We start from the raw sequence: 16,573 nt of genomic DNA on the forward strand, positions 1-16,573 counted from the left end.
ATGGGGGTCTTAAAAGTGTGAAAATTGAATGTTTTATGTAACTTCACTTTGTTTTTTTCCTACCTGGGACTCCTGTGAGTGCACGCGTGTGTTTGTATAGGCCTTTATGTTTGTCTATGTGACGGATGCATGTCAGAGTTTTGTCCTTGGCGGAAGGATACAGCAAGTTGTGATCCTTGACAACCCTTTTAAGATACAATCAACACAGCAGGTACTATTCGTGTCCTTTATATTCCGTTTCCAGGAATGCTAAGGGGTTAATGTTACCATTTCACTTTTCTATCTCACACAATATAACGTGTGCGCTATCTAGTGGTAGCACAGAGTAACTACATCACATAGATTCATGCGTTACATTTACATGGTAATTTATGCATTTGGCAGGTGGTTTTATAAAAAAATACGTAGAGTGCATACAACCTATATATTTTGTCCTTTGCATTCCCAAATGCATTACTTAATCCTTATAAGCCCCGATTTTCATGTAAACGTTGGGGTAAAAATGACCCAAGAAAATAAAAATATTTACATTTTTAATGATACAAATAATATATCATTTATAATTGTTTACTTCCCATCTATACATTAAAGCTGTGTTTTGGGAGATATACCACTATATTCCTCAACTACACCATTAGCTTGCCTGTAAAATACACATTTTATGAAAAATCCACATAAATTATGATCTAAATTAAATAAAAGAATTACAGTTAGGAAATAAATCATTTCGACCAGCAGATGCCCATAGAGACCCATTCATTTCACTGGATGTGGCCGACTGCTTACATCGCTACTGTAGTGATACATTTTGTAAATGTATTTTTATATAAACATTAGAAAGGACATTAAAAATAAATATTATTAAAAAAACATTCATTTACATTTTCTATATTGTATTTGTGCTCCTCTAGTACCAGGCCTTCGTGTTGAAATTTTCAGATTTATTCTGGATGCATTTTTTTACAAATAATTTTTTTTTTGCATTTCCCAGTCAATTTCAATTGGGGTCATTTTTACCCCCATGGGCCTCTTTTGGTAAATCTTTTAAAGATCTTTAGAACAACCAAATCAAGCCCAGTTTGTTTTAATATGAATATTGACACATAGTCTAGAAAAGTCACAAAATCTTATTCCACTGAGATGAAGGGAAACATGTTTTTTTAATTAAAGAAAATTGCTTGAGGGTAAGATTGACCCCATGGGACTTATTGGGGTTAAATATAATGGGAACACTTTACAATACAAGGTTGTATTTGTTAACATTAGTATACTCTATTCCTTAGCTAACATTAACTAACAATAAACAATATATATCCTAATCAGCATTTATTGTTAATTATTCATGCATTAACATATGTTAACCGTTACAACTTTTTATTTGAAAATTATTAGTAAATGCTGAAAATAACGAACTGTGATTAATAAATGCTGTAGAAGTATTGTTCATTGTTAGCTAATGCATGAACAAATACAATCTCATATAAGGGTCATTCTACAGAAATGTCAAATTTTCTGTCCCTACCCTTTACAGAAATATTACAATTGACAAACCCTTTAGGGTTACAATTTCTTTATATTTTAAAAAGAAACAATATGTTATTTGAACAATCAAACCTTCTTGAGCAATCAATGTAGCAATATTTGATCAAATTTGATTCCATTTAAAATACAATAATGTGTCCATAACTATCAAATATATGATGTAACTACATTAAAAAACAAAATGATAAATAAATATTATAAAATATATAATGAAAGTAGTGGTCCCTGGAGTTGTGTCACTGGTGTTACTGTTTAACAAAAAAGCATTTATTTTTTTAAATAAAAATCACACTGATGACATCGCTTGACTTCCTTCTTTCATTTTCCTGGAGATCTATGAAGAAAAGCCTATGGTAAGTCCACTGTCTCTTTTTACTTATCAGAAATCTTTTCATTTATCTCATGATTTCTTATGAAGCTTTTACTTCAAGTCACTGGTATGACCTCCTTTATTGTTTGGGAATTGCAAAAAACTAGAATACCAATGTATTAAATTACTTAATTTAGCGAGCACACAACGATTGACAACATGTGGCTTGACACCCCGCAGCAGCAACTCTGCAAAACGCAGTCTTCATGAAAATTGTCACGGGTGTTACTGTCACTGGTGTTACCTTCCTTATGGATAACACCAGTGACTGGTGATTTGTTGTGTCACTGGTGTTACCTTGTTTTTTTTTCTTTCACATTAAATAAAATCTTTCACATGTGACATGATGATAATTTTAAATGCATTGAATTCTGCTACACTTAAGAATTAAGCTGTAAAGCTGAAAAATTATAAATAATATTTCATAAACACCTTTAATATTGCTAAAGATGTAAGGTAACACCAGTGACAAAAAATGGTGCATGCAGTCTTTAAGTACATGCACACAAAAAATAAAAAATCATTAAAGGATTAGTCCATTTTCTTAAAGGAAAAATCCAGATAATTTACTCACCACCATGTCATCCAAAATGTTGATGTCTTTCTTTGTTCAGTCGAGAAGAAATTATGTTTTTTGAAGAAAACATTGCAGAATTTTTCTAATTTTAATGGACTTTAATAGAACCCAACATTTAATACTTAACTCAACACTTAACAGTTTTTTTCAACGGAGTTTCAAAGGACTATAAACAATCCCAAACGAGGCATAAGGGTCTTATCTAGCGAAACGATTGTCATTTTTGACAATAAAAATAACAAATATACACTTTTAAAGCACAACTTCTCGTCTAGATCTGGTCGTGAACCGCCAGGTGACCCCACGCAATACGTCATGACGTCAAGAGGTCACAGAGGACGAACGCGAAACTCCGCCCCAGTGTTTACAAGTGTGTTGAAAGAGGACCGTTCCGACGTTGTTGTATGTCAACTGATACTAATTAATGTCTTTGTGGCAGTTTATTGTTTAAAATTGTCCGCAAATGTGCATTTTATATATGTAACACGTGACCTCCCTACGTCACTACGCATTTACGTTAGGTCGCGCTGGACCGGACCTTGACGAAAAGTTGTGGTTTAAAAGTATATATTTTTTATTTTTCTTGTCAAAAATGACAATCGCTTTGCTAGATAAGACCCTTATGCCTCGTTTGGGATTGTTTATAGTCCTTTGAAACTCCGTTGAAAAAAACTGTTAAGTGTTGAGTTAAGTATTAAATGTTGTGCTCTATTAAAGTCCATTAAAATTAGAAAAATTCGGCAATGTTTTCATCAAAAAACATAATTTCTTCTCGACTGAACAAAGAAAGACATCAACATTTTGGATGACATGGTGGTGAGTAAATTATCTGGATTTTTCTTTTAAGAAAATGGAATATTCCTTTAAGCTGTCATTTATGTGTACTCATATAGTCAAAGAGTAATCTTATTATGTGGTCTAAGTTTAAATGTTAGAAAAAGAAATCAATTTTAAGACATCTTGACATACCAAAAGTCGACGTTTCTGTAGAATGACCCATAAACATTATTTCAAATATTCATTATGTTTATCTAACAAATAAGATGCAACACAGTTTGTACACATTTAATATTTTATTAAAAAAGAAGTTATTACAGTTTACTGTACACAGCTATTTAAGAGATTATAATCCTATAGATAAAGAGCATTTGTCCTTTGTGACAGGCATGCCCACGTCACAATGCAAAAGAAAAACGAAATGGCAAAAAGAAAGAGATTAATGGATAAGGAAATAAAAGGGGCAAATTACCATAATACCTGGGATTAAAAAATATGCATGTTGTATTTTTTATCAGCGTATCACACACTAGGTACTAGATACAGATACTAAAAAAAATCCATGCTGTGTGCCCACACGAGCCCCATGTCCGAGCACCCTCTTGAAGTACAGGTATAAAACTAAACGAGTGGACTTAACTAGACTGATCTCTACACCGGACGCATGCAAAAGTGCACTGGAGAGCTGGTCAACACCGATGGGTCAACACAAATGCAAGAGGAGACGCGATGCCATTGGCCAAGAAGCCGGAAGACAAAACTCTTCTCTCATCCCTCTCTTAAACAAACCGACCTTGACATCAATAACTAAATGCATGTAGATGTTTGTGTGCGTATATAAGCACTGTGGGCTTACGGGTGCAAAACACAAAGGACACACTGTAATTATTCAATATTTAATCCACCCCAACTGCTAAACCACCTTAATAAAAAAAAAGAGCGCCCCCAGATATCAACATAGCGCACATATTACCTGCTTCAGATGGGTGCCTGTTTTATTGACATGGGAAAAAAGGAATCCAGAAATTAGTATAATAAACTCAATATCGTTTTGAAATTAAACTTATGGAAGCACACTTATACGTTTATTCGAGATTCTTCAAATCAATTTTACTCTTACATTAAAAACAAAGAAACAATTATTCAAACTAATTGTCCTCTCGTATTAAACCTTTAAATCCAGGGAGCAATAATGAAGCGGAAATGAAATAAAGAGAGGCGGGGTTTGATGTCTTTCTATTCATGGAAAAAGACAGCCGAGATGCGTTTTTTATGCATCTGAGAGACGAGGGTAAAAAGGCAGTGTTGCATGTGAAACAAAGCCATCTATATTTAAAAAAAAAAAAAAGATATTTCACGCCTCCTCTCACTTAAACACAATACTGCACACAGGTGAGAAATTTGGTGTCCTTGTAAAAAAAGAAAAAAAAAACAAATCTGGGAAATATTTGAAACTTTCTTCATTGCACTATTCGGCCAATTCTTGACACAGGCTTTTCAGTTTCGCCCATTCCACATTGATTTCATAAAAAAGAAAAACAGCAGAATGAAAAAGTCACTCCAGAAGATAAATATTGGCAGCTTAGTAACAACCACACAAGCCGAATTGCGAAAACCCACCCTTTATGCTATTCCACCGAGGTCTGTCATCTTTGTAAGCTTTTTTTTTTTTGTCCGGACAATGAATAAATCTGCAAGTGAGAATACTGAAAAAATACAAATGTACTAAATCAAAGTGATGACATCTGCAGGTGCTTTGAAATTCAAAGCTTTTTATACAGAAATGTCCACACCGTCTCCCCTCCGTATTAGTAAATGTTATCTAAACCCCAAACTCTTGTAAGTCTTAATTGATGGAGGCAGATCAGATCTTACCAAACCTAATCATCAAGCGGGTTACATAAACCTAAACATTAATTTCAACTTCACCACCCAGTAAACTAACTAGATCTACATGAGGTCAAACGACAGCTATCATAGTTATGCACAAGCGATAGGAAAGATGATTTGTACAAATGTTAGCAACTTTTCTACACCACTACTCCACTTCCGCGTCAAACCACACAGTGAGTCAAAAAGGGTGCGAGACAGTAAACGTAAAATGACAAACACTCGTTGTTATTACAAAATGAAAGATGGACAGAGGAACAGACTGTACTGTCTTGAAAATAAAGACTCTTCTTTGTTTCACTTCCTGGACATTTTGAGATCATTGCGGAAAGAGTCTTCAAATCCAGCCATGGTTTGTGTCGTAGGGCTTCCGCAGTAAGAGCTAAATGTTGATGCTAAATCTCTGCATGTCAGCTGTCTTTAAAAGACACTCGAGAGATTTTAAAGGGAGTTGTGAGGATATTTTCTCTCAGTAGTCACACTGGAGTGGGATTGTGGGATTGATCCCATTAGTCAGGGTAGATGGCATATAAATATTCACAAATGAAAACTCAGCTGCGAGAGACAGGTTGATCACGTCAGGTTAAATTTTCATGCTTGTATTTAACTACACTGTAAAAAAGATTTGTTGGTTCAACTTAAAAAGGGAGGTTACCTGGTTGCCTTAAAATTTTGAGTTAATTCAACTCAAAAATATTAGTTGGACACAATTTTTTTAAGTTAAAATAAATAATTTTAAGGCAACCAGGTAACTTTTTACGAAGCCCCTAAATAAAATTTAGTTTGGCATGCGCACCTGAAACTATCACGTACGAAAGTAACGAAAGTTTCACGTGCGCACGCGATAGTTTCATGTGCACACGCAAAACTACTTTTTAATAAAATTCTGCAATGATTTGTTTTGTGTGAGCACATAAAAGTTTCAATAGTTGGACACAATTGTATTTTTTTTAAGTTAAAATAACTCATAATTTTAAGGCAACCAGGTAACTTACTTTTTTACGGAGGCCCTAAGGGGACATGGAGAAAAAATTAAATAAAATTTAGTTTGGCATGCGCACCTGAAACTATCATGTTTAGTTTCGCGCACGTAAAACTATCGCGTGCGCACGTGAAAGCGGAAGTTTCATGTGCACACGTGGAAGTTTCATGTGCGCATGCATTAGTTTCATGTGCGCACGCGAAACTAAACTTTTTTATAAAATTCTGCAATGATTTGTTTCACGTGAGCACATAAAAGTTTCAATAGTTGGACACAATTGTATTTTTTTTAGTTAAAATAACTCATAATTTTAAGGCAACCAGGTAATTTACTTTTTTACGGAGCCCCTAAGGGGACATGGAAGAAAAATTAAACAAAGTTTATTTTTAGCGAGCATGTGAAACTATCGCGTTTAGTTTTGCGCACGCAGGTGAAACTATTGCGCACGCACGTGAAACTATCGCACGTGACACTATCGCATGCGCACATGAAAGTTTCACAAACAAACTAAACTTTAAAAAAAATTCTGCACATGAAGGTTTCACGTGAGCACGCGAAAGTTTCACGTGAGCACGCAAAAGTTTCACGTGAGCACGCGAAAGTTTCACGTGAGCACGCGAAAGTTTCACGTGAGCACATGAAACTAAACTTTCGATTTTTTTACTACAATGTCACCTTAGGGGCTCGGTACTTCTTTAAGTTGAACCATAGTAATAGTTTTTTGTCATTGCTATTAAAAGCATTAACAATATGTCTTTCAAAAATAATAAAAGTTAAAACCCATAAAAAAATTGTACATGTAATGCTCACAGCCTCTTTTTCGTTCACAAAAACATTTACGGCGTCATCTACCCTGCCATTCACTGTAAATAATAAAAAGTTGGTTTAACCTAAAAAAGTAAGTTACCCCCGGTTGCCTTAAAATGTTATTAATTCTTAATAGTTAAAAATATTAGTTTTTTTTACTAAAAATTAAAGCAATCAGGTAACTTATTTAAGTTAAACCAACAAATCTTTTCTTACAATGTAAAATCCATCCATGGGCGAGCGAAAGGTGCGTTTCGTAAAATCCAGATTATCATCGTACTGTACAGCATAACAAAACATCAGATGTTTCCCCAAGGTGAGACCCGAAATAAAATATCAATAAAGAGAAATGAACTAGAATCAACAAAATGAATGTCATTTTCCTTCGGCTAACATTTTTATCATCATTTAAAAAAAATAAACACACACAGACAGCTGCAAAACAAACAAAAACAAACAAAAAACAAGTGACTTGCACTGGGAAGGTACAAACGAAGAAACAAAAGGCGTGTCTTGCAAAATGCGTCCAATCCCACAGCAACAACTCCACCCGAAGACCGTCGCCTAAGCCGAGGGGGTTACACATCACAGCGTCACGGACAGAACCAGCAGGCGTCTCCGATACATTAGTGACATCACAAGGGAGAAAAAGTTTGGGCACCCCCGCTTAAAACACAGCCTCTGTTTTATAATCCGGTCAGCCAGGAAAAGGTGGATTCGGGGGGGGCGATGACATGCATTCCGGCTACGTGGCTATCGACGTGGGGGATACACTACAAGCCTTTCTTTCGGTGGGGTGACGGAGATAGCGAGTGAGAGAGCGAAAGAGAGGTCGAGAAAAAAAACAACCACCAGAAAGTAGAGACAGAACACCTAGAGAGGGTGCCGTATTCATCGTCAACGCTAGATATCCATAAAAATCCTGGTTTAGTAATAATAATAACGATAAAAAAAATCACCTTGTTTAAATATGAATCTTTATAGTCTGCTTCGCATGGTTAGGAAATCATATAGTCTCTGTGGTAAAGGGGAGAAACGCTCGCCCCTAACTACAACTCCATGTCCTGAGCTTCGTCCTCTGAAAAATCAGACATGGAGCTTTCTGATGAGGAGTCGCCTGCTCCCTCCTCCTGCTCCTTCAGGGCCTCCTCTGTTGCATATTTCTGGATGTATTCTGGGAAAAAAAGGCGCATATAGTCAGACAAGAACAGTGATACCTTTATAGTGTGCACAAAATTAGTTTACTATCACCTAGGCTTTGTTTGGAAATAAGGAATATTGTGCAGTAGACATAGGGTACATCCCAATTTGAAGGCTGGATACTCGGGTCTTTAAAGGATGCAGCCTCTGAAGTCCACGAAGCAAATTGAAATGAGACGGTTTAACCTACAGAGGGAGTTGCTTCACCTGCTGTTCCCGTGTGCCGCGCATGTCAGTGGGACATTGCAGCAGAGACTTTTATGGGGCGTACACACCAAATGCAAATTCAACAATTTGCGCAAGTAGATTACATACAAAGTCAATGCAAAGACGCGAGTAGACGTGAACTTGCATGAGTGACGTGAATTTGGTGGCGCGATTGACGCAAAAACACACGCTACTCGCCGTAAACGCGTCTTCGCACATGTTGAAAATATTTAACTAAAGCGAAAAATTTGCATGACACAAAGTTCAATCTCACAAATAATCTAAAGTGAGGAACGCACTGCTTCGCATTTGGTGTGTACACAGCATTAGACTTCAGATTATTAACAATTTTATCAATTTTTTTTAAGAGAATATGACGCACTGATGCATATTAAACTACCAAGCAGTATATTAAATTAGAAATAATTTAACCTTAGAAATATACTAAGGCTGCCGAAAGATGAATTGCGATTAATCGCATTTAAAAAAAAATCAATAATAATAAAAAATAAAAATAAATATATTCGATTTTGATATTTTTTATATTATATATTAATAAATAAAATTATATATAAATTAGGGATGCACCGATAGGATTTTTTGGGGCCGATACCGATACCGATATTTAAACAGACAACTTCTGGCCGATACCGATGCCGATATTAAACACTTGTATACAATACAGTTGGTCTATTAGCTAGTTTATTTCTGCATCAAATTATTTTTACTGAACATGGATTTGATCAAATTATTAACATTCAACTGAACAACATAATAAGAGAGGCACAAATTAAGCTAAAACAAATATAATAAGAAAGCATGACAACCTTTAAAGGTGGTTTTTGCTATTCAGCATTTATTTTATTTACAACATTAACTAATTTTTTTTTTTTACATATAATGGATTTCTTTATGCAGTTAATTAATAAACAATCTGTATCGGCCTTTCTCATGCAATTGCCGATATGCCGATGGTTTCAAATTCATCAAAAATCGGCGGATAAAAATCGGCGGATAAATATCGGCGGCCGATACATCGGTGCATCACTAATATAAATAAATACATTTCTTAAATTTATACATGTATGTGTGTATTTATATATAGATATTTATTTATTGCACACAAACACACAAATATATTATGCAAACAAAAACTGTAATTTTGTATGCGATTAATCACGATTAATCTTTTGACAGCCCTAAATATACAAGTGTAAACGCAACATGCACAGTATTACAGCTGTAATAACAATTTACATCATTAAAACATAATTTATATTAGTTAAACAGTGACCTATAATTTGCAAAATATAAAATTTTCTTTAACTACAGTTATGAGCATTTATTTTAAAATACCCAGACGTCACAGCCGCGCGCATTGAATCTTGGGATAGCCAAGGCATCAGATGGATCCTTCATTTCACGAGAAATGAAGGACACATTTAGAGGCAACATCTGGAGGTTTTGAAAGGACCGTTCTTAACTGAGACAGCCTTCGTCGCAAAATCATTGGCCTTCAGAGGACGCAGCCTTCGAATTGGGATGCACCCACAGACTTGATCTTAGAAATTACTTTGCATTTTAACATATTATTGAGACAATATTTTTCACAATATTTGGCGGTTTGAATAATGAATCTAATAAAGATGTTGAAAATCAAAGCTTATCTGTCATATTGGAAATGAAAGATCATGCTCAGGTGCATCATGGTTAGCCAAAGCAGTGTGGTTGTACACCATACATTTACTGGAGGCAAACGTAGGATTTCATTCACAAATTAAATTTGCATACGGTGCAAAAACAGTGCACATTGTGCATGCTGTCAATGTCTAAGTCAATGGTGAAACAATTTGTGTCACATTTACTGGCATCTTTGCTGTTTAATCAAATATTTTATGAAAGATGCATAAACATTTATGTATGTTGCATTGGTATGTTTTAAAGAAATTTAAGGAGGCTTGGCAAAACCTGCAAAGTTGATACAAACAAAATATGATCAAATTGTAGTTAATATATGCTTTATTACTTGTGAGTTTTTTGTTTTTCTATGCATGTTTTGCATTTGTATAAACCCCTAATACCCTGTGGTTTGCTTTTTTGTACAATACACCTCATATTTTGATGGTTTATTCGAATATGAGGGGGCAAACACGTTTATTGGAATTATAACCACTGTGACTTTCTCCCATGACTCCTCTGGATCATCCAAATGGTCATTGGCAAACTTAAGACGGGTCTGGACATGTGCTGGTTTAAGCAGGGGAACCTTCCGTGCCATTCATGATTTCAAACCATGTCGTCTTAGTGTATTACCAACAGTAACCTTGCAAATAGTGGTCCTAGCTCTTTTTAGGTCATTGACTAGCTCTTCCCGTGTAGTTCTGGGCTGATTTCTCACCTTTCTTAGGATCATACAGACCCCACGAGGTGAGATCTTGCATGGAGCCCCAGTCCGAGCGAGATTGACAGTCATATTTAGCTTCTTCCATTTTCTAATGATTGCTCCAACAGTGGACCTTTATTCACCAGGCTGCTTGGCAATTTCCCCGTAGCACTTTCCAGCCTTGTGGAGGTGTTCAATTTTGTCTCTAGTGTCTTTTGACAGTTCTTTGGTCTTGGCCATGTTAGTAGTTGGATTCTTACTGATTGTATGGGGTGGACAGGTGTCTTTATGCAGCTAACGACCTCAAACAGGTGCATCTAATTTAGGATAATAAATTAAGTGTAGGTGGACATTTTAAGGGCAGACAAACAGGTCTTTGGGGGTCAGAATTCTAGCTGATAGACAGGTGTTCAAATACTTATTTGCAGCTGTGTCATACAAATAAATAGTTAAAACATTTCTAGATTTTTTTTAGATTATATATCTCACAGTGGACATGCACCTACGATGACAATTTCAGACCCCTCCATGATTTCTAAGTGGGAGAACTTGCAAAATAGCTGACTGTTCAAATACTTATTTTCCTTACTGTAGATGCAGCTTTTAAAAAGTGAAATTATGTTCATGACTTTTTATTATTAAAGACTTAACTTGTCATCTTATACGTTATATATCAAACAAATATGGTGTATTTTTACTTTTTTAAACTTTGTTTAATTGATAACCCTGAATCTTCTACACACAAATTCATAAGTGATTGTTGTGTGATATTTATAAAAAAATGTATAACTACAGGATGCTTTTCGTATCACCTTTGATTTTCTGTTTGTAGTCCTCCGGCCGGTGCAGGTACATGGCCGCCGCGTCCCCGTTCAGAGGGTCGATGGGGTTCGGGTAAGCCAGCAATTGTGGCAAAAACGACTCGAAGATATTGGTGAGATCTGCAAGGAAAGAGCAAACAGAGCTTTTAATACATGACATCACTGAATCTATGAGCTCTTAACCTGACCCAAAATGGCATGTTTGTGGCGAGTCACATGATTATGGTCTAATCTCTATTTTAATGTGAGAATTGCAGTCATGTATTTTTCTCATAGGCAGGCCTGTATGTCCTAGCTGTCAGTCTTTCATACGAATACACAAACTGGACAATGGCGCAAGGCAGCTGGGTACATCTAAATAAAGCAGGGGATAATGTAGTGTCAGCTGGTCGGTCGGTAACACAAAATAAACCCTCGCGGGATGACCGAGACTGGGGCAGGACGACATGTCAAACTAATTTTATTATGTGAAATTTATTGCTTGGTATTTCAGAGCCTGTTTACATCCAAAGTTAATAATATGGTACAATAACAACCCAACTACACTATTAAATAAAAATCAAATTGTTTTATTATTAAGAAGAAAAAAGCAAAAGTGATATGTACAAAGGAATAAACGCATGGATGATTATCGTTGTGGTTATCAACCGAATCTGTTTTCTGACCTTGCGAGTATTAGGCTCATTCACAGAGGTTAAGAGGATTACGATGCACCGCGATCCGGTCTAAGGGGCTGTAGATATTATTCAACTTCTCAATGCAAGCTTTCCCTGAGCGTTTACTTTATTTACTAAGCTGTACATACATCTAACAATATACTGTATATTAGGTATGAAGGATGACATGCACAGCGAGAATGATGACCTATACATACCATAAAGAGCGGTCCATGTCTGGTTGATCACATCTAAACACACGGTCCCTGACCTGGACAATAAAACCAAAGCACTGGCATTAGAGATAAAGAATAAATTGTATATTAAATATCAATAAGAAAGCTTTATAATGCACGCAGAGTAACAGGATGTTTAAATAAAACACAAAAATAAGACTGACGCTTCATCGATGTTCGGATGAAAATTCTTATTCATAAATCCTGCAAAGACATTGAAGAATAAACAAGTGAGATTATAGAAATAAGTATTTTATTGCTTTTTGAGATCCATGTAACAGTAATGCATTACCTATAGATGGAGATTTGAAGGGGTATTTGTCAGGAAGATCTACTCGCACCTTCCATACACCCCCTTCATACGGTGCTGATGCAAAACAAAATTAGAAAGACACAAAGAATGGCTATTAAGACATGACACAATACACTGCGCTGGTGTCTTAGTTTTGAAAAGACCAGCGATAATGCCTACGTACATCTCTAAGTGAGTCTTTGTATTGAAAAATGACTGTGTGTGGGCACAATAATAATACATAATTTGATCATTGTGAAGAGCATAAATAAATGAAGGCACACGTGTGAGTGTGTACACATGTGTACGGGGAAGTTCTACTGTTGGCATAGTGTGATTTGGACTATTAGGGGATCGGCGTAAGAAGCGTCGCTCCAGGAATAGCCCTCTGCAATCTGACCTGTGTGGCTAAGCAGCTCTTAACTGCAGAAGCCACTGCAAAGACCCACTACTACGTCTCAAAATTAGTCCAAATAACAACAAAAACACTCAACTGACGAAGATGTTTTATTAGTGAACAATGATGCCGCATTCTGAGGAGTTTTAGTTGGGGAGTCTTTTAAATGATAATAGTGTCATTGATGTGATAGCTAGATAAAGAGGCTTTGACTGGGTAAATCTCATCCTATGAAATCATGTCACTCTATACTTAGAAAGATAAAACAATGGAGAAAACATGGCAATAAAAATGTGGGTAAATCATGATAATTTGGTCACAACACAAAAATGCTAATAATTTAATTATTAAATTAAATTAAATTAAGGGTCAATAAAACACACGTAACCTCCTGCATACCATCAATAATAATATTAATAATAATATTTGTACTATTATTAATTAATCACTAATACTTATTAATAAATAATAATAATAATAAAGCAAACAATGATTGTCACAACGCAAAAATGCCAATATAATGTTAATAAATTATATTTTGTAATTGAGGTCACTAACACACAATTAACCTCACCACATACATTACATCATCAATAATAATAATAATAATAATAAAGTAATACAAATAAATTAGTGATGCACCGAAATTAAAATTCTGGCCTGAAACAGATACTGAAAATTCTGGACGCACTTGGCTGACAAACTAAATCGAAAATAACTAATTTTTTAAAAACTTTTTTGCAATGAATCCGAGTTGAACTACAAACCAATAACTACAAATAAATAACTACAAACAACAACAACAAAAAATGTTGGTGCATCCCTAATAATAATTAAACATAATAATAATACTAATAATAATAATAATAATAATAAGACCTGCTAATGGGTGAGATAACTGGGCAAAATGTATGGGTTTGAGGAAATTCTGGATGCACTGGACCAAAAACGTTGAAAATGTAAAAAAAAAATCAAAAAAGTTTTTATAATTGTATTAATATTAGACACTTTAGTTTTATTAATTCAATTAATCTGAGTTGGACTACAAACCATCAACTACAAATCAATTACTACAAACAACCAAAAAGTAAAAATGATGGTGCATCCCTAATAATAATAATAATAATGATAACAACAACAATAATAATAATAACTATAATTACTATTACTATTACTACTACTACTACTACTACTACTACTAATAATAATAATAATAATACCTGCTAATGGGTGAGAAAACTGACCAAAATGTATGGGTTTGGGATATACAGAAAACTCTAGATGCACTAACTGGACCGAAAACATTGAAAATTTAAAAAATATATTTCAAAAAAGTGTTTATAATTGTATTAATATTAGACACTTTAGCTTTATTAATTTAATGAGTTGGACTACAAACCATTAACTACAAATCAATAACTAAAAACAACAAAAAAGTAACATTTCGTTGCATCCCAAAAAATAATTCATGATAATTATAACAACAATAACTATTAATACTATTATTATTATTAATAATAAGACCTGCTAATGGTTGAGATAACTGGGTAAAATGTATGGGTTTGCGATATACCATACTTTATATTTTTGTCGGAGCATGCCTAATAATAATTAATGATAATTATAATAACTATTATGATTATGATTATTACTATCATCATTCATAAGACCCGCTAATGGGTGAGATAACTGGGTAATATCTGTAAGTTTAAAGTAAACAAATAAATGCAGACTTACTTCCTTGTGGTCCATAAAACTTGACTACAAATTCATTGAGTCCACTCAAGATTGTGACTTCATGTTTACTCTCGATGCTAAAAAGCAAACTGTTAAGGCAAATCCATTTCTGATAACAATCAAACCAATAACACAACGCATAATGTACATTTAATAGTTTTCAGGACAATACATCCTTGGAAAAAGGATCAACATTCAAGCATCGCAATTTTAATCAAATTTAAATTTTGATTAAATTTGATTGGATGACAAACTTGTAAGACAATTAACCTCAAATTATGATGGGCAGCAAATGTAAAAAAAAGCACAACCGCTGTGGACGGTTGACTTCCTATACTAGTCAAAGAAAACTCTGCCCCGACAGATCGATCAAGGTATTTCCAAAGTCTGCGTCAAGATTCTCACTTGATCCTTCGATCATCAATAATTATCATTAGGTTAAGTTCAACAGATCAGATTGCGAAAACGCAGTCTGACGTCTGTAATGTAAACACATGAGGCAATGGGCAACTCAATACGACGCTGGTGTCATTAGCTATGGCTGTCAGCTTGTCACTTCTCATATTGCAGGCACAAAGAACAGCAGTCAGACCCTCGCTGAGCAAGACAATACACGCTCAACCACAGAGACGATGCTGAGACCTGAGGCTACTGAAAGAGTCGGTCATCTCTGCTTGAATCCTGATTCCAAAAACGCAGCACTAGTATCAAGCAGACTCGGTCACTATGTTTTTTTTAAATCTGATGATGCTATCAGCGTGTGTATCGTGTGTCAGCCGTCGTGTAGGTTCGATGTGACTCAAACCGCACACTCGTGATGTCTGGAATGGCAAGGCAAACTTGTTCACGCTTTATCGCAAATGTAACGTGTCCTGTGAGTTTAACCATTTGGTCTAAAGGGTGCCTGCACCACCTCCAAAAAAATTAACATGTATATTAGTTGCTTTCGATAGACGAGGTGGACTGAAGATCGGACTGATGAATGGCTTTTCATTTCTTTATCACGTGAAATCAGATTCTGTCCAGGAATGCTACCGTCTGGCAGCCCGTACAGGATGCTTTTGAGATAAAAGAAAAGGGAATGAGCATGTGTGTTGATGTGTGAAGCTCCAGCAAGATCTCCAATGGAGAATCACCGCGTTTACTGCTTTTTGCATATAATATACAAAACTAAAGTCTGCAAGGTTTTTCTCCATTCCTAAATCCTTCGAGACAATTTAATGGTACAGCCTGCTGCTTCCCTTTATCACAATAACCGCACAGGAAGTAAGTGATTCACACTTTTAGTACAGGAAAAAAATACATTGTCACGTTTGTCCTCCACCTCATAACACCTTCGTCACATCGATCTGTAAGCCATCTTCTGCACCGTTCATTTAAAATCTCTTTATACAAGCAAGATAATTCAATAGTCAATTTAGCAGCAGAAGTATGTGGCACATTTCTTCTCTGAGGCATCAGTGACACAGATTTAAAATAGAAAGTTATTAATTGTCCATATGATCTGTACACATTAAACGGCCAATATTATGCAAAATCCACTTTTACAAGGACGTAAGTGCGTGTTGGCAGTGTGTGAACACAACAATTCTACAATGAAATAAATCCACCCACATATTTTATAATCCACATTTAACCAAAGTAGGTAGGACTGTCGCAATAATTAAATAATCGTCTCATCGCAATCGTTTGACCTCAT

The 16,573-nt window shown here is 35.2% G+C and overlaps 1 protein-coding gene across 1 annotated transcript in view; it reads right to left on the reverse strand.

The window, feature by feature from the left end:
• Nucleotides 1-3,543: 3,543 nt before the first annotated feature.
• ube2h (ubiquitin-conjugating enzyme E2H (UBC8 homolog, yeast)) overlaps nt 3,544-16,573 on the reverse strand; it is a 31,938-nt gene continuing 18,908 nt past the window's right edge. The window contains exons 2-7 of the mRNA XM_055189717.2: nt 14,875-14,951; nt 12,741-12,815; nt 12,613-12,652; nt 12,431-12,483; nt 11,548-11,676; nt 3,544-8,119 (exon numbers count right to left, since the gene is read on the reverse strand). Coding sequence (XP_055045692.2) covers nt 7,995-8,119; nt 11,548-11,676; nt 12,431-12,483; nt 12,613-12,652; nt 12,741-12,815; nt 14,875-14,951 — 499 coding nt within the window. The 3' untranslated portion in view covers nt 3,544-7,994. The remainder of the gene's footprint in view (nt 8,120-11,547; nt 11,677-12,430; nt 12,484-12,612; nt 12,653-12,740; nt 12,816-14,874; nt 14,952-16,573) is intronic.

The sequence above is a fragment of the Misgurnus anguillicaudatus genome, chromosome 1 (assembly GCF_027580225.2).
Source record: "Misgurnus anguillicaudatus chromosome 1, ASM2758022v2, whole genome shotgun sequence".
Classification (NCBI taxonomy): domain Eukaryota; kingdom Metazoa; phylum Chordata; class Actinopteri; order Cypriniformes; family Cobitidae; genus Misgurnus; species Misgurnus anguillicaudatus.